Consider the following 22,555-nt stretch of genomic DNA (forward strand, 5'->3'; position numbering starts at 1 on the left):
AAATCTTTGGAATATCACAATGAAACAGAGCTTTAAAGCTACAAAAGTACTAAATGCATCATAATTACGAAAAATACTTCCACATATTCACTTTATATTATGGAAAAAGGGAATATTAAGGTTCTGTATGATTTCTTAACACATCAACACAAGGCTAACTGCTAACGCGACGCACTAGTGTAACAATGGACGGACACACACAGACAAAAACATAGACTGCTTTTTAACTCTTTCCGTATTAATTTTGAGTTGAGAAACAAGATTATCTTTAATATTTAAATAAATATAATTATTTTTAATTATTTTAATCTTCAATAATTAACATTAATAATAGTTAAATCGTTTAAAATAAAGTTATACCTATTATCATCTCAAACTTTGCTAATATTGACGTTTAAAGTGAAGGGTACCCCTCTTGCCCGCTTTCTTCAAATTTTGGGGTATATATACGATTCGTTTCCATTATAATAGTAAGGAAAAAGCGCAATTGCGAAAACCTTTGGTGGCGATCCCACCTTAGGGAGGCTAGACGTTTCTCGTAACCCTAGCTGATCGCCGCGTATATCCTAAAACCAAACGATGATAATGGAGTAGAAGCCAATGAGACAGATTGGTGTCTATGTGGAATAGACGGAAGACCAGTAGATGGTGGTGTTTAGAAGCCAGAATGTACAGACTGGTGTCCAAGTGGGATGGGCAAAGACCAGAAGATGGTGGTGATTAGAAGCCAGTATGTACAGACTGGTGTCAAGTGGAATGGACGAAGACCAGAAGATGGTGGTGATTAGAAGCCAGTATATACAGACTGGTGTCCATGTGGGATGGACGAAGAACAAAAGATGGTGGTGATTAGAAGCCAGTATGTACAGACTGGTGTCCGTGTGGGATGGACAAAGACCAGAAGATGGTGGTGTGAGAACTCAAGTAGAGGAGCCATTTCCGTGACTGTGAAAGCAGTTCGGAAATGGCGAACACGTTTGCTCCGATTTGGAAACTGCGAACGCGGTCACGTGGGTGTAACAACAGACAGACAGACAGACACGATCGTTACAGAACCTCTCCGTGACATACGTCACTCGGAGAGGTAAAATATCAGCTTTAGATGTTCATTTTGAGTTCATTTTTTGTTATAAAATTACTATAATATGAAATATTAAAAGAATAACATTGAGCCAATTTGAATTAGGCCAATTTGCAAGCGTTTTTTAAAGTGAATTAAGGTGTAATTAAGATGGCCCAAGGGTTGGGCTCATAATAGTAGCCACATCGTACCGTATTTAATATGCGTAAATTTGTGTGAATAGCCCCTCGATGCGTTATCTTTAAATGGGCTAAAGTGATTAGCGTTCTTCAATTTTTTTTTACTTCTGTTATAATTATAATAGTGCGATACAAATAGGAAACTCGATGAGAAGTCTTTAACAGTGATAAAACGATTAATGGTAACGCGTATGTATACTCATAATTGAAGTACAGAAATACAGAGTGATTAGCCCCTCGATGCGCTATTTTTAACTGTGCTAAAATTATTACTCTTAATGTTTACTTCAATAATTTACCTTCTTTTATAATTGTAACAGTGCGACACATACAGAAAACTTCATAAGTTCAGAGAGTAGCCCCATAAAGATTACCAGCAATTCTTACTACAATAATAGTAACAGTGTGACACAAACAGGAAACTTGAATGAGTAACCCCACGCTACGCATCCTTCCTTCCCCTTCCTTTTAAGTAGGTGAACGGAAAATATTACCTCACCACAATTCTCTCCATTTCACATTCCCTTCAATGACGAACGAAACATTTTATGCTGCCAAACGCGGTACTGTGACACTCCAACTACGACAACAGGGCAGGTCAAACTAAGAGCCTCATCGTAGCAGAGAGAATTTAGAAGGGGAGTGGAAGGGGTGGTTTGGAATGTAGCGCAACGTCGTCCGCTAAACGTTATCTAGGCAGGTCGATTTCCGGGATGATGCGTTTGTAATAGATAGATTTTAGAACACGTGACCGGAAACTCGCCTACCCCAAAAAGCTCAACGCGACATCTTGTTTGGGCGTCATCACGTTTAATAGAGTCAAAGGGGGGGCCTTCCACTCCCCTTCTAAATTCTCTCTGATCGTAGATGTAAATCATACGATGAGGCTTAAAATATAAGAGGAGACTCTGCCTCTGCAAAATCTAAGAGTGTCAAAATTGAAAGGGGCTGGACCAAACCAAGTCAGAGTAGAGTTTTAAAAAAATATTTTTCAGATCCTAATTGGAAATCCTTGAATTAAACAAATTGCATAACAGAATTCAGCGTTTCGATTATAATGGAACATTATAAACTTGAAATCGAAATAATTATTTCTGTCGGTAACCCTTTAGTTATTTTTTTTAAATTAATAGTGAAATTCTCAAGTTTAAAGATTTAGCTACTAATTCAACTCATTAATTAACCACTGTATGTTGAAGCAAAACCTTGTTTTATCGGATCACCAATATGTTACTGCTATCTCTTCACTTCATTATTGATTTTGACAATCAAATTGCAAGGGTCCTTTATCATTTCCACTATTAGTCGTAACATTATGGTTTATCTACATTTAGTTAGAGATCTTCTAATGTTACAAGAGCGGAAGCACCGACATGTACGGTCACTCATTGTTAGTTTAATGCTCGGTTTCATTTCTCAGAGAGCTTAAAAGTATAAGGTAAACTATTCCCTAAGCTTGTTTACCGAAAATTAATTATTTACTTGCAATATACAAAACAAAGGTTAACAATTTAAGTTCTGGCGACAAACAGAAGCGCAACCAAACGTAACATATCCTTGCCCAAAGTAAGGAAATGGGAAAAATCTTATACAATAATAATAACGAAAATTAAAAAGATTATCTACGAACCTCAGATCCACAGTTCAACCGTCAATCATATCATTACATCACCGGGCCACAGACAACAGTTTTTTTTTCAAAATTTTCGCACAGTTACAAAACTATATACTTTATGTTTCAGTGGTTTAAGTCTTGAGGCAGTGAACGTAAACAAAATAAATTACTTTGATTTCAGCTGGATCTCTAGCTGCGCGATAATGTAACCTTTAGCAAAGTTACTTAATTGCCAAATGATTAAACTTGTGGTATCTCTTGCATTATTGGTAATTTTTTAACAGAAGAAAACTATAGATGGTTTACACACATGGAGGATTCATACCATTTACACGAGGAGGCCGGGCTACATGGAGGACAAAAACTCGTCTGCTTTGTCCGCCAGTTAGCCCGGCCTCCTGGTGTAAATGGTATGAATCCTCATCTATTTCTTGCCAGTAAAAATTGATAATTTTTTAAAGAAAATATTCCGCACCGTTTTTAATTTTTCCTGCAAAAGTAACTCTTATCATGAAGATAAGAAATAAATTAAAAAAATTAAACACGAATTAAGAAAGTTCATAGAAATGAAAAAATGAAACTTAAAAGTTCGTAAAAGAAAAGAATAAAAATAAAACAAAAGTTTATAAAAATGTAAAAACGAAACAAACTATTCATAAAAATTAAAAAAATTAAATGTGAAAAGGTCATGAAAATGTAAAAATTAAACGTAAAAAAAACTTAAACATGAAATTAAAATTATATGAATGAAATTGTTGATAATATAGTGGAACAATTTCTTCTTGAACAAGAAGATAACCATCGTGTAAGGATTACGTTCTAAATACTTTTGCGAACAACGACTAGGGCCACACTGACTGCCCCTAGAAGTATGGAATTGTAAATTCGTTAAAAAGACGCTAAAATTATTCTTAGCGGAAACTACTGTGCTTGAATCACACCATGGACCTACATGCCGCTATTGCTCGAGGCAACAAGGAAGCCATAGCTATCTATCTAAATGGAGAAAACGTGGACGTCATAAGTGCCGACGCGGAAGGTAAATCTCTGTTGCACACGGCCTGCGCCTATGGACAAACCGAAATCATGGACATACTTTGTGAACATGATGCCCTCATTAACTTCAAAGATCATAATGGTGATACTCCCTTACTTATCGCCATCAACGCGGGACATTCCAACTTGGCCAAGATATTGCTTGAGGAAGGTGCACATCCCAAAATAGCGAACAACTACGGTTTTACTCCGCTGCATTCTTCTTCCAGTAAAGGCATGGCTGATCTAGTGAAATTCTTGATCAAGTTGGGAGCTGACGTCAACGCAGCCTCGGTCAATAAAAGCTGTCCCATTCATTTGGCAACTTTCAGTAATCACACACAGGTTCTTTTGAATTTACTGGAAGCTGGTGCAAATGTCAATGTACTAAATGTGGAAGGTAAGAGGTGTTATTCTAAGGACAAGGGTGGTTTTTAATGTATAGAAACGACATTTTCGAAATTAACAATAGACACTTTTCAAAGTTCAGAGGTTAAATACAGTCTTGTGTTTGACTACCCCGTTTTCTTAAGGCGGAACTTACGGTGTGTAGATCCAAAGACATTTGATATGGCTTCAAACCAAAGGACTAGCCATATCTAAGGGGTTTGTATCTACATCCCGTACGTTCCGTTTTAACCCTAAATCTAGCGAACGATACTGAAAAACGGGTCTAACTCTTTGCTTTTATGTTAATTTCAGGTATGTCTCCTTTGACAATTGCTTTACTAAATAAGCACGACGATTGTATGTTCGCTTTGCTGGCTTGTGGGGCTGATTTTAATACACAAAAGAACGCAAACGGTGAAACTGCCATGGACTTTGCCATTCAGGGGATCTTAACTGGAGTTCAAGATATATTAAATGCTGTGCAAGTCCAACGTTTGACTAGAGCCCAGGCATTCAAGTCTCTCGAAGTGTGTCAAAACCTACAGAAGCAATTGGGTAATCTAGAACGCCGTGAAGTTCAAATGAATCATTTTCTTCACATTTATCAACAACAAATGCCAAAATTAGATATCGATATGGATGTTTTTAAGGAGAAAAAATAGCAATTCTATAACTTTTTCAGTAAGTAACATGAAGCTCTAACTTCTCAACCCGGCTTTAATGGGATGTCCAAAGCTACACCACCATTTATATTTTAACGACCTCTGACAGTTGACTTTGCTCGAAACGTTCTACCGGTTGCTTTATTTCAAACTGCTCAAATAGTTGGACCGGCTTTCATAGTTCAACGTGCTACATTGCCTAAACCAGATCGGATAGGCCTTCCTTTCTAAACCAATGTTATAGACCTTACTTCTGTTCAACATGCTCAACTCAAAAAGCAAAAAATATACCGTCAGACCCAAAAGGGTATTAGTAAAATCCTACCTTAAAATCAGTTAAGCCTAACTTTGACCTTCCGCAGCTTTTCCCACGGGCTAGAAATAAATATTCATGAAAGTCATTGATAAAAATATTTCGCAAAGCATGTAGATATTTAAAGGAAATTCCATACTTAAGAAATATTTTTATAAAATGCCTGCTTGAACTTTATCAGTATGATTGCCAAGAAAACAAATATGTATAGAATTGCAATAAACATGTTATCAATCGTAAAACAGAAGCTGCTTCTAGATCCTTCTCTGGGAAAACCACGCTCGAGGGTAAAGTATAAACGATCAAAACTAATCTATCATTAGTCGAAAACCCTCCAAAAATATCTGACAAAGTAATACATATCAAAATTTAAAATTTTAATTAAAATTTTCTCATGGATAAAGTTTTGTTAGTCAAGATATAATTAATCCAAAATCACACCAGTAACAGTTCAGAGTATGCAATTTATGAAAAATTTAACAGTAAAATCGCGCCATTTTTGTATCACGTGAAACAAAGCAGACAAGAATATGAAAGCTATTTTTCAATATGGCAGACGTCGATTTTTTTTATAACCGTGAGTTATTATTTTTATTTAAGGATTAACAATTTAAAAGCTCAATAAATTTAACTACTTTGAATTAGTATTTATCTCTAGGATGTTAAATGATTATCACAATCATTTTACATTTACGTGACAGTAATAAGTCAAAATCTTTCTTTAAATCAGAAGAGTACTTCCTTTACAAAAATAAGTCGCAGTGTCGTTTGCATGATATTGTTACGTTCGATTATCCTATATGTGGGCCCAAAAACGTTATATTGGGCTTTTAACAATAAGAACTGGTTACTTTGTAGCCTTATCTAATTTCTTTCGATTATAACGAAACATCCGGTATGTGCCATGTGGAAACAAAGACGTTAGTTACTAGTCCATATTGTTTGAAGCCTTATCAAACGTCTTTGGATCGACATAATGGTGGTTTCTTCTTAAAACAACACACATCATGACATTTTCCTTTAATTTAATCGACAAAATAAAATTTGAGTTTAAATAATTTTGGTGATATTAACTGGGTATTGAAATTAGTTAAAGTCCAGCAAAATCATTTGTTTTCTTTCAACCTCCCTTTAAAATTTTCTTGAGGCGATTAGTTTATGGGCCAACACTTATCTACAGGAAAATATCTATATTAATCGTTGTGGAACGGTAACGAAATAAACGGAAGCATAAGTTCATGAGATATGTTTTATAAGTTTGTCACTGGCTACTGTGAGCTTGTCATTAGGTGACGTCATAAATTCTCGTAAAGCGACGCCTGGTAAGGCGCTATCAAAGGCTTCGGACAGACTAAATAGGAAGATAGACTGTAGTCAGTTCTAGCGTCGTTCTCTATCTAGCTCTCAGTAAGTCTCAAGCATTACCAAGTATAGGAAGTGTCATACTTATGGAACATAATTATAAACTTTTGCTCCAATTAAAACAGTATTTGGCCACCACTTCAAGTGCCTATCTAACTTAGGATTGATAAGACATAGGGAGTATACAAAATAAATACTTTCTAACTAATATTTGTCAAACTGTCTCCATCTAGAGGGTTTTCACTGATGTCTCTCGATTTTTGTAACCGTGTCGCACCACTCTCCCAAATGAAACAGTTCCAACTATAGTGCCAACAGAGGCAGGTTGGATCAAACATGAACGTCCATACTGCGATTTCCCAAGGCGAGACAGAGCCTTTAACTACCTTACTAAATAAAGAAAACGCGGACTTGATAAGTGCGGACAAAGAAGGTCGATCTCTGTTACACACGGCCTGCGCTCACGGACAAACTGATATCTTCGAGTTACTTACTAAACATAATGTCCCACTTGACACCAAAGATGATAATGGTGATACTCCCTTGCTTATGGCCATCAAGACGTCACATTACGAGTTGGCCAGAAGATTACTGGAGAAAGGTGCGCAACCTGGTCTAGGGAACAACCGAGGTATTACTCCGTTGCATTCTGCCTCTAGCAATGGCGTCGACGATCTAGTGCAATTGTTGATCAAGTTAGGAGCTGACGTGAACGCAGCTTCAATCAATATGAACTGCCCCATTCATTTGGCAACTGTCAATAATCATACAGAGGTTCTTCTGCATTTATTGGAAGCTGGTGCAAATGTTAACGCAAAAAATTCGGAAGGTAAGACAAGTTATTCAAAGCAGGGAGGAAAGAGGTAAAATGGAGTGGTAATGATGATGGGGATCTTCGGCAATGGAAGGCTCCCAGTGTACCTTGTGCACGCCATACCTTTCGATAGGCGATTGTTAAGTGATGCCGCGTGGCGCCGTTGTATTTGTATGAGAACTAGCTTCCAATTTTAAGACAGAGGGGCATCCTTTACCGTTCCGTACCATATCTAATTGCTGTAGATGTTACGAGGACTTCATTGCCATAGGTGGGAGTACAGAGGCAACGTCATTGGTATGGGGAATTCATCCCCATCAAGTACAAAGGGCCTGGGACATAATAACATAACGGATTGTTCTATGGTTATTGAAAGCCATGTGTTTTACCGATGTCCACATAATTTTAGTAAGAAACTGAGAGACACTAATTTAATCAAGGGGTCGTAACTAAAACACTCTAATCATAACATTTTCGACTCGAATACGCCCGTAGAGTCCACTGTAAATATGTCCTACCTCCCATTAGGGAACACTTCGTATTAGACTAAATTAGCTTCTATTCTGATTACAGGTTATACTTCGGTACATATGGCTTTCCTAGGTGGACACGAAGATTGCATGTTTGCTTTGCTGGCTTGTGGTGCTGATACAATACAGGATCCCAACGGTAACATCACCATGACGAAAAACCTAACTTACATGACAAATATCTTAAACGCTGTCCAAGCCCAACGTACGGCCGCAGTCGAGGCAGTCAATTCTGGTGAACTTATGTCCGGAATTATGAAGAAATTGGAAACTATAGAACGTCGTGCCGTTAATATTCGTAATATTCATGACCATTACCAGCGAGTAAGTTCTGAGAAGACTAAAGAAATAATTGACAAAGCGGACGCCGAGATCGAAGAGTGGAAGAAGAAATGTCCTCAACTCGAACGTATCCTTGTGAAACAGCCAGGTCCCTCCACAAAAGTTCGAGCACCTACCAACCCTGAACCAGCATCCTCGGAGCCCACTGGTGTCTCACCAAGGAAGAAAATTAAATTAACTAAGACACCAAAATCCGATTCAACTATAATGCTGCCAGATTGAATATATAATAATATGATTGTCTTTAGTCTTCCCGTTATCAACATCCTAATACTTGCTCATAAAAATTGGTGTCGTTAAAGTCGCATTTGTAATGTCATGTTCTATTTTTGAAAATGTTTTAAAATTGAACATTTTTCTTACTAAAAAATAAAACTTGAAATTCAATCATGACTAATCAGAATAAAAAATCAATTTCACGACGATAACGAGTTTTGAATTGTATCTGGGAGCACGGCAGCAACTCGTGGCACTTTTAAGCGCACTGTAACTTCGTGATGGGTACAAGTAAAAGTCTGAAATTTTACTTGCCGCGAGGACTGTCAATCCTAGCTATATAGTTTCCAAATTTCACGATATTTTTGATACGAACAAAGATGTATAATAATGATAGAGTCAAAGAATATTGGTTATTAATTAGGAAAAGGACTTAATTTATAACATAATTGTTCATTTGGCGATTGAATGAGAACAAAAGGCAGACTTGGCTCTACATGGGATCTCAGAACGTTTTACGGCGGAGAGGGCACGAGCGAGGCTTGGCCCATTTTTGTACATGTTAATGTTTTTCATAGGATTTTACCTTTAAATGTAATCAGGTAGTACCAATCACAGACAAGAGGATGGGTGGGGAGTGGAGGGCGTTGATTAGTTTCGTTTTGTCGCTTTTTCACAATAGCGGAAGCAGAGGGCAGCCCAGTGACTCAGTGCACTCACTGTTAATAAATATGAACAACGTAGCGCAATGATTTTCATGAGGAGGAAGGCTCAAACACGCGAACGCGAGCTTAATGTGGACAAAGCTTTATGCGGTCCTTACATGCTCAACGGTTTGCTCAAAATAAATAGGATACATCTATGAAAGAAGGAGATACGGGTTCTATTGGACTTTGGGTAGACCAGTGGGAAAATACAAACATAATTTTATCCAAATCTTTTCTTAATTTTACGAAAGATAAGTACCTTCCGCGACCAAAACCGAATTTTCACATCAAAGCGATCAGCGTAGTCAGTAATATTCGCCTTCGACGATGGGGATACAATGTTTTTAAAAGATAGGGACGATTCCGAGGTTTAGTGGTGCTCTTGAAAGCCTTACCCCCCACAGATTTGTAAAATCTCGGCTCAAAGCTTTCTCAGTACATACTTCTAATATTCTGAAAGTTTGGTTTTGTAGGAACTAGTAGTATTGATGTAACCAGGGATAGATTTAATTTAAGAAGTAGGAATGGAGAACGGTTAGTATTTACTTCAGTCCGACTCATAGCCCAGTATAGAGCCCCTCCCTCCAACACGTGACGAAAATTTTGAATTATCTTATTGGCTCACTTAAACTACGTTTTGATGACGTTGCTGACAGGGTCGGCGAAAAATACGTAATTCCTGTAGCCATAACCCCCTCTTCTTTCATTTCCCTCCGTCCCGTGGAAGGGGGTCCGGGACTTTGACGCGCGCCCAGATTATTCTGTTTTCCATTCATACTTCTAAAATTAAACCTAACCCTGATGTAACAGATGGATAAAGAATTTAACTTTTCCTGGAATGAATAGACTAATTGTAGACAAGAACGCCTGGTGGGGTGCTCCAAGGCGAATATTACCGATTACGCTGATCGTTTCGATTTGAAAATTTGGTTTTGGTCGCGCTAAGTACTTTTCTTTCGTAAAATTAACAATAGATTTGGATAAAATTATTTTTGTATTTTCCCACTAGTCTACCCAAAGTCTAATAGAACCCGTATCCCCCTCTTCATTAGGGTATTGCATTTGAACTTATGTTAGTCTAAATAACGTTTTTTTTTACTATTTGTAACTAAAAAAAGGTCCCCACGTTTTTTGTGAAAATTATTGAGCTTGAAGGGTGAACTTTAAATTATATTTTAAAAATTTAAGAATTCTTTCAATCCATATGATCAATAATTCGCCTATCATTTTTATTGAAACCGCGCCGCTCCACACTTTCAAATGAGTACAGCAATTATTACGAACTAGTGACGACATAGGCAGGTTGAATATCAACATGGACACTCCTGTAAGCCAAGCGTCTGGGCGGCAAAGTTTGAGGGAATACGACACATGTCGGCGATCCTACCCTATAGGTGCCGACTGCCCCGTGTCCGCCGGAGGTGACTTGACCCCCACACCCCGTCCGTCACCTCCCAAGTAAACCTCATTTCCTTCCCCTGCTTACACACATACTGAACCCTGAATAATCGCATCCTTGCCGCGGACGTAAGAGCCCACTTCGCATTGAAACCTCAAAAAAAAAAAAAAAAAAAAATATCAACATGGACTTACATGCAGTGGTGGCTGAAGGGAAAAATGAAACCTTAGCTACCTTTTTAAGTAGAAAAATCGCGGACGTCATAAGTGCCAATAAAGACGGTAAATCTCTGTTGCACACAGCTTGTGCCCACGGACAAAGCGAAATCATTGAGTTACTTATTAAACATAATGCTCCCCTTGACGTCAAAGATAATAACGGTGATACTCCCTTGCTTGTCGCCATAAAGACGGCGCATTTCGAGCTGGCCAAAAGATTACTGAAGAAAGGTGCACATCCGGGACTGGCGAATAACCATGGTATTACTCCGTTGCATTGTGCTGCCACGAATGGTATCGCGGATCTAGTCCAATTGTTAATCAAGTTAGGAGCAGACGTCAATGCAATGTCAAACAATGGGAACTGTCCCATTCATCTGGCCACTGCCAAAAATCAAATAGGGGCTCTCCTGCGATTTTTGGAAGGTGGTGCAGATATTAATGTTACAAATTCGAGTGGTAAGTAAGAGTTTTTTTTTTGGCATAGAAGCGGTATAACAAAAGGGTCTTATGTATTTCTCATAGAATTAGTATGATCATAAGTTCATAAGATATGTTCCATAAGTTTGTCACTGGTTACTGAGAGCTTGTGATGAAGTGATTAAAGTAGGTGAAACGTTATAGATTCCCGTAAATTGAAGTCTGTTGAGGCGCTGTCAATGACTTAGTACCGACTAAATAGAAAGATGGACTGCAAAATTAACCGAGTATAATCAATTCTCGCTTGTTGCTCTCAGTAAGCCTCTAGCATTACGAAGTATAGGAAGTGTCATACTTATGGAATATATCTTATAAACTTATGGTATGACTCATGCGGAGCCTCCGAAATGAACTAGGCCCATGTCAAATTTTATGTGGGGAAATATCCAGTTTGTTAAGGAAAATATTTTCACCATATATGTGTAAGAGATGGCGCTTATATTACCGTTGTGACAGGGGTCTTCCTTAAATTATCGTTGATATTTTAGGGGTCAGTCATGAAGTTTTTATGATAGAGAAAAGTTTCATCCTAAAATTAACGTAAATGTTTTTGGGGCTATTCACTTTTTATTGAATCTTTTGGTTAGATTGTATTGATTACAACTAAATAAATTATTTCAATTAAAATAATTCAGTAAGAGTAATAAAAATGTATACTTGCAATCCGCGACCTTGGCCCAAATACTTAAGCAGTCGACAGGGTCACGGGGTTGAACTTTGTTTATTTTACGGTACTATAAGCGTCCCCAAGCGTAAAACCACGGCGAACTAAATTGGTTTGAAAAATATTCTCGCATCGCGACACGCGTGGGCCTAGTTCATTTCGGAAGCTCCGACTCATGTGATATTATGGTAATTACAGGTCTTAATCCGTTGCAAATCGCTTCAGTGAGTGGAAAAGACGATTGCTTATTTGTTTTACTGGCTTACGGAGCTCAATTTGATGCAATACTGGATTCCGACGGTAATACCGCCTTGGACTTAGCCATTAAGGCAAAATTAACGCACGTCAAAGATATTTTTAACGCTGTCCAAGTTCAACGAGTGGCCGCTGTCGAGGCAGTCGATTCTGGTGAAGTTATTTCGGACATTTTAAAACAGTTGGACAGTATAGAACGCCGTGCCGTTAAAACAAATCATATTCACGAGCATTATCAACGAATAATGTTCGAGAAGATGAAGGAAACAACGGCGAAAGTGAACGCCGAGATCGAAGAATGGAAGAAGATAAATCCTGAAATCGAAAACCTCATCAATAGAGACGCATCCACGAGTCAAGTTCAAACATCTGGTGAAGCAGAGTTCTTGGTTCCTACTGGTGTTCCACCAAAGAAAAGAATGAAACCAACTGAGAGGATAGCATCAGATTGACCATTCAAAGCAATTGAACCAAAGATCCTGCCAAGTTAAACAGATCATAGTTGAACCCTACCTTATAAAATCCGTACAATTTTGTCAAGGCCAAAATGTTTCTCAAAAGTAAGTGCTAAGATTCAAAGATTAGAACCGCGGAAAATTATCGATTCGAAAAAAAAAATATGATTTTTAATATTATTTTGAAGTGTGTTTTTTAAATCTTACTTATATTTTAATTATAGACATGGGAACTTTTAAGACTTAAACATATGGTTGTATATAAAGTGACTTGTATTATTTAGTTTTCTTTTTATCTTATCCCAAACTCAATAAAACTAATGAAAATTACGTCAACCTCTTTAGACTTTTTTTCGAGATTCACTCAAGAATTACGATAGGCATAGGCCTATGCTATAGAAGAAACAGAAATGAATAACAGCATTATAACAGTAATCCTTTTCTTTCAACGATATTGAAATATTTAAATTATCCTATTGGCTCACTTTATTATATATTGATACACTTCATTAGCAATTCCCTGCCTTTGGCTGTAGACAACATATAAACTGCGAACATGGACTAACCAATCAGGGAATAGCTTCTTGACATCATAGTTTTAAAGAAAGTCGTACATGATGCATGTAATCCAAACGTTAATTTTTGGTAATAGAGCTAGTATCTGCTACTTAACTTGTGCTGCGATAGGGAAGGTAATCATACGCAGAGGGGGTTGAGGTCGACATTATTCTGGGATAAAAGAGGGCCTCTCATATTACACGGCACGAGCAAGTTCAACTAAGTGTACTTTTATTTTTATATACTTTTGATTATACGTTGCTGACATCGGTCGCCTAAGTAATCCAATGATAGCATGAATCTATACAAACCATGAAAATATATGGATCATGCCCCTTCTAACCTCGGAGATCAGACCACCCAATCCATGGACAGGCAAAGCCATGTTAAACCCGCGTTACCAAATTACAATACGTAGCACGCGCCCTCACGCGTCTACTGACCGCAATTTATCGCCAAATGTCCCGTAAAGAAAAATTCGTCTGTAATAATTCGGGATAATTTTTAGCCAAGGCTTAACTTTAAACAGACTTTATAAACAATACCAGAGTGATATTTACAAAAACTAACTTGATATATGGTTTATGAATCTTTAATGAGAGAGAGAGAGGCTAAAATAAATAAATTAAGAAATTCAACTTACTTTTATAATTTAATCAGATTTTCTCCCCATATCTTTGACTGGAGAACTCTACACCTCAAATAAAAAATAAAAAAAAAAAAAATCCAAATGGCAAAAATTTTACAAGGGTTTGCTGATAAACTTCCAGCATCAGCCGCAACAGCGCTATTGCCAGACGTTGCTCTAAGCAAACCAGCTCCCTATTCAGTTGCCTGTTCATGGGTTAGGTGGTCTAACCTCCTAGTAAGGTTTGGTTTGAACGCGAGGAAAATTTCAATCCCATGTTTGAACAAGAGGCAGTAACTGCCGGCTCTAAGAGACAAGGCTTACGATTTCACTATCGATATTTACTTCTAGAATAATGAAAACATTACTCACGCTTGTCATGATTTGTTATCGTATCCCCTGACATCACAACAAAATGTTTCTATATAATATTATGAGGTTTTTCTTTTGAAAATCTCCGTATCTCGAAACATAACGACAGTACATGTACATATCAAATTACCGACCGTGATGGTATGGTTTCCTGTAGTAGATGAAATATTTAATTGTATTTGCCGCAACAACTACTATGTCACCGACGGCACCTTGAAACATCAACTTGCCAATTTGCCTTGGACGGTAGAAACCCGATTGAATCGTCTGAAGATGGCCAAGTTACCACTAAAGAATCAAACTGTCCTCGGTTTTACATTCAGATTTAACTTTTACTTGACGTTCTCAAACTATATGGTGGATGAAGTTAGAGAATCGTAGCAAACGATTCACATAAGAACGACCCATAAAATATTTCGATGACGACAAGGATTTGATAGTTAAGTACTGGATTTTTAAAATAGACGGAAGCTTTCTGGGCATATCCGATGATATCATTGTACAATACATGCTACATCGTGATGGAACGTCTTTGTTGGGAAGATTTCATCCGCGTTGTTTATAGTTTAGAAATTGGAACAGTGAAATCCTTAATAATTAAAGTGATAAGGGAGTCATAGAGGCATTGAATATTTTAAAATCATAGCGTCACTTTTTATTGGACTTTTAAGTCTCTCGGTTTTTCGAATTTTTACTGAGCCATATGAATTTTACGCAAAAGTATGATTTCATATCCAGCATATTTGATCCACCAGGAAAATAGTTGCTAAGGGTGTGTTACGTTGCAAAGGCATTGGAATATTTCATAGACATGGGGAAATGCAAAATGTAAGCTACAGGCGGGAAAATATTTTACAAAGATTGCCTAGTTGTCTTCGGGTTTCTTCAGACGCCTAAACCATAAGATTCTGTTCATATGTGTTAAATAAAGATAATCAAAATCCGCAATCACCATTCTTGGAAGAAATATTTCATCAACTTGTTAAGAACAAAGACAATTTGTCTATCAAAATTGTAACTGATATCATTGATCTCAAGGATTACGCCAAGAAGTTCTCAGCCAGTGATGGCTTGTTGATTTCTTATTTTATGAAGTTTTTGAGTTGATTTCACTACTCTGTTTTTATTAACTTTTCACGGGTTTTTTAACTACCAATTAGCTGAGGAACTTCTACGAAAACACTCTCTTTTATTTCAACTTATCTACAAAATTTTTATGGATCATTCGGAGCTATTGTACAATCTATCTCCACTTTCGGGTAAATGTTTTTTTAACCATTACTTATCTGAAAAATATTTTTTCTCATTCCGATTTGTAACGAAATTAAAAAATTAATAATTTTGAACGGAGACGCCCTCAAAACCCAATTTTTCTAGTAAAACAGAGTTTAACATCTTTCTGCTGAGTTCGTTTCGATTGCGTTTTTCAAAGTTTTAAAGCTTTCATAAAACTTCAGCTAAGTTTTATTATAGAAACGTGCCTCGTCACTTTATCCAAAAAGTCAAACAGTGAATCTGAACATGGATCTACCTGAGGATCTACATACCGCGATTGCCCTAGGCCAGATGGAAATCTTAAATAATTTTTTAAATAGCGAAAATGTGGACGTGATAAGCGCCAACGCGCAAGGTGAATCTCTGTTGCACACGGCTTGCGCACATGGACGAATCGAAATGGTCCAGTTACTGATAAATCATGGTGCCCCCTTTAATTTACAAGATCAAAATGGTGATACTCCCCTGCATGTCGCCGTCAGGACGGGGAATCTCGAGCTTGTTCAAGGGTTACGCTTCGTAGGTGCAGATCACAATCTCGCGGACAGACATGGTTCTACTCCGTTGCATAGTGCCGCGGTGAATGGTCTCGCGGACATAGTCCAATTGTTAATTGAGATTGGAGCTGACGTCAACGCCTCAACAACAGATGAAAACCGTCCCCTTCATATGGCTGCTTCCGAGAATCATTCCCTGGCCCTCATTCATTTATTGGAAGCTGGTGCAGATACCAAAGTGAAAAACGGTGCAGGTAAGAGGCGTTATGCTGAGGAATACGAATGCAATATTTTTTTCTAGGTGTGGTTACCTATGCGCTGATGGTTTGTGTGTGTGTGTATGTTTGTGACAGTGGTACGCTATGAACAAGTGTGGCTAGAAACCCATTAAGACAAGATACGCTACCATATTGGAGCTTGTAATGTTAGAGAATTGCAAAAAAAAGTACATTAGTTCTATGGTATGAGTTAACTTCGGACGGACGTCAAACAAGTTGGATTGGACCCTTGCTTAGAATAAAACCTCTTCCAGCTCTTGGAAATATTGGAAAGAAACAACATTGGTATAGTCAAAGAATTCTCCCGGTTATATTGCGGTAACCCTCTAGTTTAAGGTTAATTTGATTGACGGCTACGAAGCGTCTATGAAGGGAAATATTTTCTTTATAGACCGATCTGTTGGGTTGGACAGGAAGGTGGGGAATGCGGGCACGGTAGCTAGAGAAAGGGCACTATGCGTAAAGTCTGGGTCGCTGTTATTTATTTATAGTTGTCGTTATGATTGTGGTTTGTCTGTGGCGGCTGGATAGACGAAAAGACCATTTCAGTTAGGTGTGGTTAGACCTTAATGCACCCTAACTGTTGGGCCGTCTCGAATATTACCTCAGCGAATTAGGAAACATGAATACTGTAGTACATTAGCACATTCGAAACTAACACGCCCTCCCCACCCCAACCGCACCTATTTAATACGTAAATTGTTTACGTGACTTGTTATGGAAGGGTCGAGTGTTAATGGAAGGCTTTTATTACTGATAAAAGTTACATTTTATTTGCTTCTGTGGTGATTATAGGTCATACTGCGGTGCATATTGCTTTACAAGGTGGACATGAAGAAAGCTTGTCTGCTTTACTGGCGTGCGGAGCTGATTTTAATTCAATAACGGATAACGATGGTGATACCGCCTTGGACTACGCCGTTCAGAGAAACTTAACCTACTTCATAAATCTCTGTAACGCTGTCAAAGTCCAACGTACGTGCGTAATCCAGGCAATCGAATCCGGTGGAGTTGTTAAAGACATTATGAAGTTATTGGAAAATATGCAAATCCGTGCCCTTAATACCCGTAATTTGCATGACCATTACCAGCTAGTAATTTCTGAGAGGACAAAAGAAATAATGGACAAAGCGGATGTCGAGATCGAGGAGTGGAAAAAGATTAATCCTCAAGTCGAACATATTCTTATTAAACAGCCACTTGCATCCACAAGTCAAGATAAAGCAGCTAAGCCAGGACCGTCATTGCCTAGGTCCGCACCCCCGACTGGTGCCGAACCCTCCGCACCCCCGAGAGGAGCCGGACCCTCCGCGACCCCGAGAGGCGCCGGACCCTCCGCGACCCCGAGAGGCGCCGGACCCTCCGCGACCCCGAGAGGCGCCGGACCCTCCGCGACCCCGAGAGGCGCCGGACCCTCCGCGACCCCGAGAGGCGCCGGACCCTCCGCGACCCCGAGAGGCGCCGGACCCTCCGCGACCCCGAGAGGCGCCGGACCCTCCGCGACCCCGAGAGGCGCCGGACCCTCCGCGACCCCGAGAGGCGCCGGACCCTCCGCGACCCCGAGAGGCGCCGGACCCTCCGCGACCCCGAGAGGCGCCGGACCCTCCGCGACCCCGAGAGGCGCCGGACCCTCCGCGACCCCGAGAGGCGCCGGACCCTCCGCGACCCCGAGAGGCGCCGGACCCTCCGCGACCCCGAGAGGCGCCGGACCCTCCGCGACCCCGAGAGGCGCCGGACCCTCCGCGACCCCGAGAGGCGCCGGACCCTCCGCGACCCCGAGAGGCGCCGGACCCTCCGCGACCCCGAGAGGCGCCGAACCCTCCGCGACCCCGAGAGGCGCCGAACCCTCCGCGACCCCGAGAGGCGCCGAACCCTCCGCGACCCCGAGAGGCGCCGAACCCTCCGCGACCCCGAGAGGCGCCGAACCCTCCGCGACCCCGAGAGGCGCCGAACCCTCCGCGACCCCGAGAGGCGCCGAACCCTCCGCGACCCCGAGAGGCGCCGAACCCTCCGCACCCCCGACTGGCGCCGGACCATCACATACCGAACAAGAATTCGATGAGCCCATTGGTACTCCACCAAAGAAAAAGTGGAAAACAACTGAGATGGAACCACCAGAGTTGGAATAAAAACCGAAAGCTGACAAGATGAAGTCAGAATGAAATACACTAAAGTTTTGTCCTAGAAAAACTACTTAACAATATTAATATTACTAAATATAAGACAGGATTCTTGTATATTACCGCGGTAAAACCTTTACTTTCATTCGATTCCACTAGTGAAAGAAGATATTTTGAATTAACATTTTAATACTAATATTTTATAAAGTAGCTTATATTTAAAAAAAAATATTTGAACTATTCTTACATGAAATATAGCGATTGCAACATATCTGTGTTTCTTGTAGATGAGAATTTTAATAATTTGTATTTTAATGTGGTTCGAATGAAGTAAAATTACTTAAAAATTGCTTTCATTATGTTTTATATTGTTTTCTTTATAAGTTTAATAAGTGTGTGTTCTTTAGGTTGCAATTAGTTTATTAGCAAAAGTTTCATAACTTGTGGAAATGTGCGGTGGATATCTATGTAGAATGAATGTTAAATGTTGATTTGGCGTCTTTTGTTTTGAAGTTATCATCCACGATTTTTGGGTTTTGAAATTGGAAATGGCTCCTTAATAATTTAAGTAAAATCAAACATTGAGGTATTGCATATTTTAAAATAGTCGAGTCACTTTTAATTGCAATTTAAGTACTCCTTTTTTCGGAGTGCAGTAAAATTTTAAGCAAATGCGTGATTTCATATGCAGCATATTTGATTCACCGGAAAAATACTTTATTAGGATAAGTTACCTTAAATGTCCAAATACAGAGTTTCAAAATGCATTGGAATATTTCATAGACAAGGGGAAATGCAAAATGTAAGCTACAGGCGGGAAAACATTTTACAAAGATTGCCTAGTTGTCTTCGGGTTTCTTCAGACGCTTAAACCATAAGATTTTGTTCATATGTGTTAAATATATATTTGGAAAATCCGCACCCGTATTCTTGGAAGAAATATTTCATCAACTTGTTAAGATCAAAGACAATTTGTCTCTTAAAATTGTAATTGATGGCATTGATTTTAAGGATTACGCCAAGAAGTTCTTAGCCAATGAGGGCTGTTTGATTTCCTATTTTATGATAAAAAGAGGTTAATTTGAGAGTCTATTTCACTACTCTGTTTTTGTTAACATTTGGGGTTTATTATAACCACCTTTGAGGAACTTCTTCGAAAACTTTTTATTTCTATGTATTTATAAAATTTTTATGGATGATTCGGGGCCTACGCAATCTATCTCTGCTGTCGGGGAAATGTTTTTTAAACCATAACTTATCTGAAAAATGTTTTTTCTCATTCCGATTTGTAGCGAAATAAAAAATTAATAATTTTGAACGGAGACGCCTTCAAAAGCCAATTTTTTCTTGTAAAACAGAGTGTAACATCTTTGTGCTGAGTTCGTTTCGAGTGCGTCTTTCAAAGTTTGGAAGTTTTCATTAAACTTCAATCAGCTAAAAGTTTAATTATAGAAACGTGCCTCGCCACTATATCCAAAAATTCAAACAGTTAAAAGGAAATTGCGAGAATTTAGCCAGTTTGGATCTGAACATGGATCTACCTAATTGCCTACATACCGCGATTGTCATACATGCCGCGATTGCCCAAGGCCAGATAGAAATCTTAAATAATTTTTTAAATAGTGATAATGCGGACGTGATATGCGCCAACGCACAAGGTGAATCACTATTGCACACAGCTTGCCTACATGGACGAATCGAAATCGTCAAGTTACTGATAAATCATAGTGCCCCCTTTAATATACAAGGACATAATGGTGATACTCCCCTGCATGTCGCCGTCTGGACGGGGAATCTTGAGCTTGTTCAATGGTTACACTTCGTAGGTGCAGATCACAATCTCGCGGACAGACATGGTTCTACTCCGTTGCATATTGCCGCTGTGAATGGTCTCGCGGACATAGTCCAATTGTTAATTGAGAATGGAGCTGACGTCAACGCCTCAACAACCGATCAAAACCGTCCCCTTCATATGGCGGCTTCCGAGAATCATTCCTTGGTCCTCATTCATTTATTGGAAGCTGGTGCAGATACCAAAGTGAAAAATGGTGCAGGTAAGAGGTGTTATGCTGAGGATTACGAATACAATATTTTTTACTAGGTGTGGTTACCTATGCGCTGGTGGTTTGTGTGTATGTGTATGTTTGTAACAGGGGTACGCCATGAACAAGTGTGGCTAGAAACTGATTAAGACGAGAACCGCTACCACATTGGAGCTTGTAGTGTGAAAGAATTGCAAAAAAAAGTTCATTAGTTCCATGGTATGAGTTATCAACAATTTTCCGACTTCGGACTGACGTAAAACAAGTTGGGTTGGACCCTTGTTAAGAAAAGATCCTCTTCCGGCTCTTGGAAGTATTGGGAGGGAAGCAAAATTGGTATCGTCAAAGAATTCACCCGGTTATTAGTGAAAGTGTGGCTAGAAACCCATTAAGACAAGATACGCTACCATATTGGAGCTTGTAATGTTAGAGAATTGCAAAAAAAAGTACATTAGTTCTATGGTATGAGTTAACTTCGGACGGACGTCAAACAAGTTGGATTGGACCCTTGCTTAGAATAAAACCTCTTCCAGCTCTTGGAAATATTGGAAAGAAACAACATTGGTATAGTCAAAGAATTCTCCCGGTTATATTGCGGTAACCCTCTAGTTTAAGGTTAATTTGATTAACGGATGCGAAGCCGATTTATTGGAGCGTCTATGAAGGGAAATATTTTCTTTATAGACCGGTTTGTTGGGTTGGACAGGAAGGTGGGGAATGCGGGCACGGTAGCTAGAATGAGAGATTGATTTTCATACGGAAAGGGCACTATGCGTAAAGGCTGGGTCGCTGTTATTTATTTATAGTTGTCGTTATGGTTGTGGTTTGTCTTGGTTTGTCTATGGTTTGTCTGTGGCGGCTGGATAGACGAAAAGACCATTTCAGTTAGGTGTGGTAAGACCTTAATGTACCCTAACTGTTGGGCCATCTCGAATATTACCTCAGCGAGTTGGAAAACAAGAATACTGTACTACATTAGCTTATTCAGAAGAACGAACACGCCCTCCCCACCCCAACCACGCCTAGCTAATACGTAAATTGTTTTACGTGACGTGTTATGGAAGGGTCAATTGTTAATGCAAGGCATTTATTATTGATAAAAGTTACATTTTATTTGCTTCTGTGGTGATTATAGGTCACACTGCGGTGCATGTTGCTTTACAAGGTGGACATGAAGAAAGCCTGTCTGCTTTACTGGCGTCCGGAGCTGATTTTAGTTCAATAACGGATAACGATGGTGATACCGCCTTGGACTACGCTGTTCAGAGAAACTTAACCTACTTCATAAATCTCTTTAACGCTGTCAAAGTCCAACGTACGTGCGTAATGCAGGCAATCGAATCCGGTGAAGTTGTTAAGGACATTATGAAGTTATTGGACAATATGCAAATCCGTGCCGTTAATATCCGTAATATTCGTGACCATAACCAGCTAGTAATTTCTGAGAGGACAAAAGAAATAATGGACAAAGTGGATGTCGAGATCGAGGAGTGGAAAAAGATTAATCCTCAAGTCGAACATATTCTTATTAAACAGCCACTTGCATCCACAAGTCAAGATCAAGCAGCTAAGCCAGGACCGTCATCGCCTAGGTCCGCACCCCCGACTGGCGCCGAACCATCACATTGCGAACAAGAACTCGAAGATCCCGTTGGTTCTCCACCAAAAAAAAAGATGAAAACAACTGAGATGGAACCACCAGAGTTCGAATAAAAACCCAGAGCAGATAAGATGAAGTCAGAATGAAATACACTTAAGTTTTGTCTTAGAAAAACTACTTCAGTATATTAATATTACAAAATAAGAGACTGGATTCTTTTATATTACCGCGGTAAAACCTTTACTTTCATTCGATTTCCACTAGTGAAAGAAGATATTTTGAATTAACATTTTAATTCTAATTTTTTATAAAGTAGTGAATATTAAAAAAATATTTGAACTAATCACACATGAAATTTTGCAATTTTTCATGTAGTTGAGAATTTTAATATTTTATTGTATTTTAAAGTGGTCCGAATGAAGTAAAATTATTTAAAAATTACTTTCAGTATCTTTTAAATTGTTTTCT

General features: G+C 39.0%; 5 protein-coding genes across 7 annotated transcripts; all 5 read left to right on the forward strand.

Annotated features, from left to right (window-relative positions):
- The first annotated feature begins 3,737 nt into the window (after positions 1 to 3,737).
- LOC149618807 (uncharacterized) lies at positions 3,738 to 5,522 on the forward strand. Of its 2 annotated transcripts, XM_089855587.1 has the most exons (3): positions 3,738 to 4,310; positions 4,613 to 4,981; positions 5,072 to 5,522. In XM_089855587.1, exons 1-2 carry the CDS (start codon positions 3,818 to 3,820, stop codon positions 4,960 to 4,962), a joined length of 843 nt encoding a protein of 280 aa, XP_089711713.1. In that variant the 5' UTR covers positions 3,738 to 3,817; the 3' UTR covers positions 4,963 to 4,981; positions 5,072 to 5,522. The 2 variants fall into 2 exon arrangements, with proteins under 2 accessions (XP_089711713.1, XP_089711712.1); XM_089855586.1 differs by having other exon boundaries at positions 4,613 to 5,522.
- A 178-nt stretch (positions 5,523 to 5,700) lies between these two features.
- LOC149618808 (uncharacterized) lies at positions 5,701 to 8,745 on the forward strand. Of its 2 annotated transcripts, XM_089855581.1 has the most exons (4): positions 5,701 to 5,852; positions 6,871 to 7,466; positions 8,025 to 8,120; positions 8,199 to 8,745. In XM_089855581.1, the coding sequence occupies exons 2-4, from the start codon at positions 6,974 to 6,976 to the stop codon at positions 8,543 to 8,545; spliced, it is 936 nt and encodes a 311-aa protein (XP_089711707.1). In that variant the 5' UTR covers positions 5,701 to 5,852; positions 6,871 to 6,973; the 3' UTR covers positions 8,546 to 8,745. The 2 variants fall into 2 exon arrangements, with proteins under 2 accessions (XP_089711707.1, XP_089711706.1); XM_089855580.1 differs by having other exon boundaries at positions 5,703 to 5,852; positions 8,025 to 8,745.
- A 711-nt stretch (positions 8,746 to 9,456) lies between these two features.
- LOC149618809 (uncharacterized) lies at positions 9,457 to 13,047 on the forward strand. The gene is made up of 2 exons (XM_089855583.1): positions 9,457 to 11,322; positions 12,206 to 13,047. Exons 1-2 carry the CDS (start codon positions 10,830 to 10,832, stop codon positions 12,712 to 12,714), a joined length of 1,002 nt encoding a protein of 333 aa, XP_089711709.1. The 5' UTR covers positions 9,457 to 10,829; the 3' UTR covers positions 12,715 to 13,047.
- Positions 13,048 to 14,186: 1,139 nt separating this feature from the next.
- Positions 14,187 to 18,454, forward strand: LOC149618810 (uncharacterized). Its single transcript, XM_089854529.1, has 2 exons — positions 14,187 to 16,301; positions 17,121 to 18,454. Exons 1-2 carry the CDS (start codon positions 15,797 to 15,799, stop codon positions 18,452 to 18,454), a joined length of 1,839 nt encoding a protein of 612 aa, XP_089710655.1. The 5' UTR covers positions 14,187 to 15,796.
- Positions 18,455 to 18,472: 18 nt separating this feature from the next.
- LOC149618811 (uncharacterized) lies at positions 18,473 to 22,200 on the forward strand. Its single transcript, XM_089854530.1, has 5 exons — positions 18,473 to 18,477; positions 19,137 to 19,247; positions 19,309 to 19,490; positions 19,960 to 20,499; positions 21,623 to 22,200. The coding sequence occupies exons 1-5, from the start codon at positions 18,473 to 18,475 to the stop codon at positions 22,198 to 22,200; spliced, it is 1,416 nt and encodes a 471-aa protein (XP_089710656.1).
- The last annotated feature ends 355 nt before the right edge of the window (positions 22,201 to 22,555 follow it).

The sequence above is a fragment of the Phalangium opilio genome, unplaced genomic scaffold (genome assembly GCF_054372755.1).
Source record: "Phalangium opilio isolate 3A_F unplaced genomic scaffold, DU_Popi_V2 ptg000209l_1, whole genome shotgun sequence".
NCBI classification, from domain to species: Eukaryota; Metazoa; Arthropoda; class Arachnida; order Opiliones; family Phalangiidae; genus Phalangium; species Phalangium opilio.